The sequence below is a fragment of the Marmota marmota genome, unplaced genomic scaffold, assembly GCF_001458135.2.
Source record: "Marmota marmota marmota unplaced genomic scaffold, marMar, whole genome shotgun sequence".
Taxonomy (NCBI): Eukaryota; Metazoa; Chordata; class Mammalia; order Rodentia; family Sciuridae; genus Marmota; species Marmota marmota.
This window is the reverse complement of record NW_026000026.1, coordinates 29,590,869-29,594,284: the sequence shown is the minus strand read 5'-3', so window position 1 is coordinate 29,594,284 and position 3,416 is coordinate 29,590,869. Positions and strand designations below refer to the sequence as shown.

The 3,416-nt window shown below is 43.5% G+C and overlaps 1 protein-coding gene across 1 annotated transcript in view; it reads right to left on the bottom strand.

Moving 5' to 3' along the window:
• Positions 1–3,416, bottom strand: part of Pank2 (pantothenate kinase 2) — a 29,671-nt gene that overhangs the window by 25,694 nt on the left and 561 nt on the right. The window contains 2 exon segments of the mRNA XM_015482608.2: positions 3,272–3,310; positions 3,313–3,416. The exon segment at positions 3,313–3,416 is cut by the window's right edge and continues 230 nt beyond it. Of these exon segments, the coding sequence (XP_015338094.2) occupies positions 3,272–3,310; positions 3,313–3,416 (143 nt within the window).

The following is a 3,416-nucleotide window of genomic DNA, read 5'->3' as shown; positions in this document are numbered from 1 at the left end:
TTTTTTTTTTTTTTTTTTTTTTTTTTTTTGGCTTGTTTCGTTTTGCAGTGCTGGGAATTGAACCCAACACCTCATGAATGCTAGGTCAGTGTTATACCAACTGAGCTACATTCCCAGCCCATGTTTCCATTATTTTTAATCCATCTTTATTAGATATTTTTCTCAGTCCTAAGACATACACCCCAATTAACTCAAAACTTTTCAAGAACACAGACACATGACTAGCCTCATCCCTAATTATTCTGATGCAGAAAGTCTAAAAGAAGGACCAGTTGTCTGGGAACCATACTGCTCTAGGGACATGTGGTAGCAGAACTTGACTAACTAGGGCCATGAAAATTCTAAGACAAACTAGTTTCCTTCTAATTTCAAATAATAACTAGACTTTGTGCTCTTAGACAAGTAACATAAGGACATCAGAACAAGATTTTCCAACCCCAACCAAAAGGTGGCACCTTTCCATAGCCAAATGTACCAATAAAGACAAAAGATTTCATCTTCATGGAATTCTCAAATTTAAAACTAAAGTACATTCTTGAAGGATTCAGTAGCAATGAACTGCCTCTCCATCTAACAGGTGCACTCCAGGATAATATAAGAAGTGCAAATCAAAGGAAAAATAATATATTGTTATCTCATTTTCAGGTCTCATTATCTGAAAGATGACTTCATAATTTGTCAGAGAAAGCAATGAAGGTGAACACAATGAATATCGGACACCAAATCAAAATATAAATCCTATAACATGACTATTTATCTTCTTAGTACTTTAAGTTTCAAAGCCACTTTAAAATGCCCACCCCCGGGGCTAGGGATGTGGCTCAAGTGGTAGCTCGCTCGCCTGGCATACGTGCGGCCCGGGTTCGATCCTCAGCACCACATACAAACAAAAGATGTTGTGTCCGCCAATAACTAAGAAATAAATATTAAAAATTCTCTCTCTGTCTTTAAAAAAAAAAAAAATGCCCACCCCTGCTGCCCCCTGCCTAAACCAGTTTTCCAGAGGGATCTTAGAGTGGCCTGGACTTGAATGGCAGTTTTTCCAATCCCTCTCCCCAGATTCTGATTCTAAAGATAAAGAACTGAGCCCAGGAAATGTGCATTCTTAACTCTGGTTATTTTTATGCTCAATACTTGAAAGTACTTCCATAGTACAAGTAAGAGCCTTGAGCTCAAAAGATCACGCTTGTGTTTGGTCTTAGAGCAATCAAGATACAACTAAATGAACATCAACAATTCGGTAAAACACAATGGTTAGAAGCAGAAGCAATGAAGCTAGAATTCCCGAGTTTACATTTCCTTTGTTTTCTTTTCCTTTTCACACTCCCAGTTCTGAGGATTGAAATCAGGGCCTTGAGCATGCTAAACAAGCATTCTAACACTGAGCAACATGTTCAACCCTTTTTTAAAGTTTTATTTTGAGAGTAGGTCTCACTAAGTTGCCTAGGTTGGTCTTGAATTTTGGATCCTCCTGCTTCAGCCTCGGAGTAGATGGGATTAACTAGTATGCATCAACATTCTGGGCCTGAGTTTACAGTTCTATCCCACCACACACTAACCAATCAACACGGGGCAAACATGACCATTTTCTCATCTGTAAAATGAATGGAATACTACCTACTTATCTCAGAGCTTTGAGGACTAATGAGTTATTAAAGACCTTAGAAAAGTACTGACCCATGCAAACATCCAAAATACAACACTTATGATCCTTGTGGTTAATGATCACAAACGGCCCTCTATATAGCTGTGTTTCTTACTTGCTGAATCTCTGAAATTTACACACACATCTTCAACCATGTAATACAAAATCATGAAGGAACCTGGGCATGGTGGCACATGCCTGTAATCCCAGCAGCTTGGCAGGCTGAGGCAGGAGGATGAGCCAGCCTCAGCAAGCACTAGGCACTAAGCAACTCTGAGACTCTGTCTCTAAATAAAATACAAAATAGGGCTGCGGATGTGGCTCGGTGGTTGAGTGCCCCTGAGTTCAATCTCCGGTACCCAAAAGAAAAAAAGAAGAAGAAGAAAAGAAAAGAAATGTAGAAGAAAAAAAACACATGAAGGAACTAATGGTTTGCACTATTCAAAATCAGGTGCTTCTCAAACAAAACAAAAACTAGGTAACTAACTCTGATACTGGAATCAGTTGAGACTTTTTTCCAAATCTCTTACAAGAAGATGGGAAAGGACAAAAGAACTGAAAATTCCCAAACTTTCTATAGCAAAACAGAGCTACATTTAATCACCCAAATCACAAAGGATAAAAGAAAAAGCAAACTGAGTGGTTGAGACTAACACAGAGTTCACCCACTTCCTGCCACTTAACCTCATTCTCACAATCTGCATTTAAGCAAGTCGATTTCCTCAAATAGGAATTTAGCAACCACCACCATCAGCAAATCTACCCCGCTACAATGTAAAGCTCATATTACAGTATCAGGGCAACTGATACTTTCAACAGTAGCAATGGCTGTGAGACAGCAGTCTTGAAATGAAGACCTGTAAAAGGGAGGGATGAAAAGAAAATGCAGAAAAAGAAACCTGGTTATAAAACGGAGAAACACGTTCTCTGGGAAAAGCAAATGCAACTCCCAAGGCAAAATTCAGGAAGATGTAGTCTCCCTTCAAAACTAAAACCCGTAATGCCCAAAATGCTACAGCCCTGAATCGTGACTACCTGCAAATAGATGGAAGGAAAACAAGAGATATCTGGGTGTGAGATGACCTGAATTCTCAAGGGAAGAAAAGCAGCCAAACCTTAGAGGTGCAAGAAACAGGGAATCCACTTTTAGGCTGGGAGCGACTCGGGGGCGGTTAATCATTTTCTGCTAAGCTCGAAATGGCAAGATAAAAAGGATTTAACGTCTCGGAAAGCAGCTCTCTGGAAATCCACGGAAGACAGACACCGAGGAGTCAAAGGATTTTGGGGGAGGGGAGAAAGGCGATGAAAATGAATCAAATCAAAAGAAGCCTTCTAGAGGACCAAATCATGTGACTCTCTGGAAAAGAACGCCCGAGGAGCTAAGGAGAGGGAGGAAGGGTCCTGGCACTGCAACAAGGGGGAAGCGCAGACTAATGGCCGCGAGGGCCCGACGGGGGCCCCAACTCTGAAGGCTCCGCGACAGGGGAACTCGAGCCCTCTAGCCCAGCATCAGGCCACGCACCAACGTGGGACCACCGTGCGGGGGCACTGTCCACGCGCGGGAAAAACGGCAGCCGGGAACGAAGGGGGCTGGGCGAGCCGCAGGGCGCTCCGTGGGGCACTTACGCGGCCGCTTTTTCCGGAGGCTTTCGACCCGCGGGCGGGGACCGAGGCAGGGTCGCTGTAGGAGTTGGGCCGATCCCGCCTCACACCATCCGCCGAGGCCCCGACAGCAGGCGCCGACGCGCTGCTCGCCCGGCGCCGCAGTGGC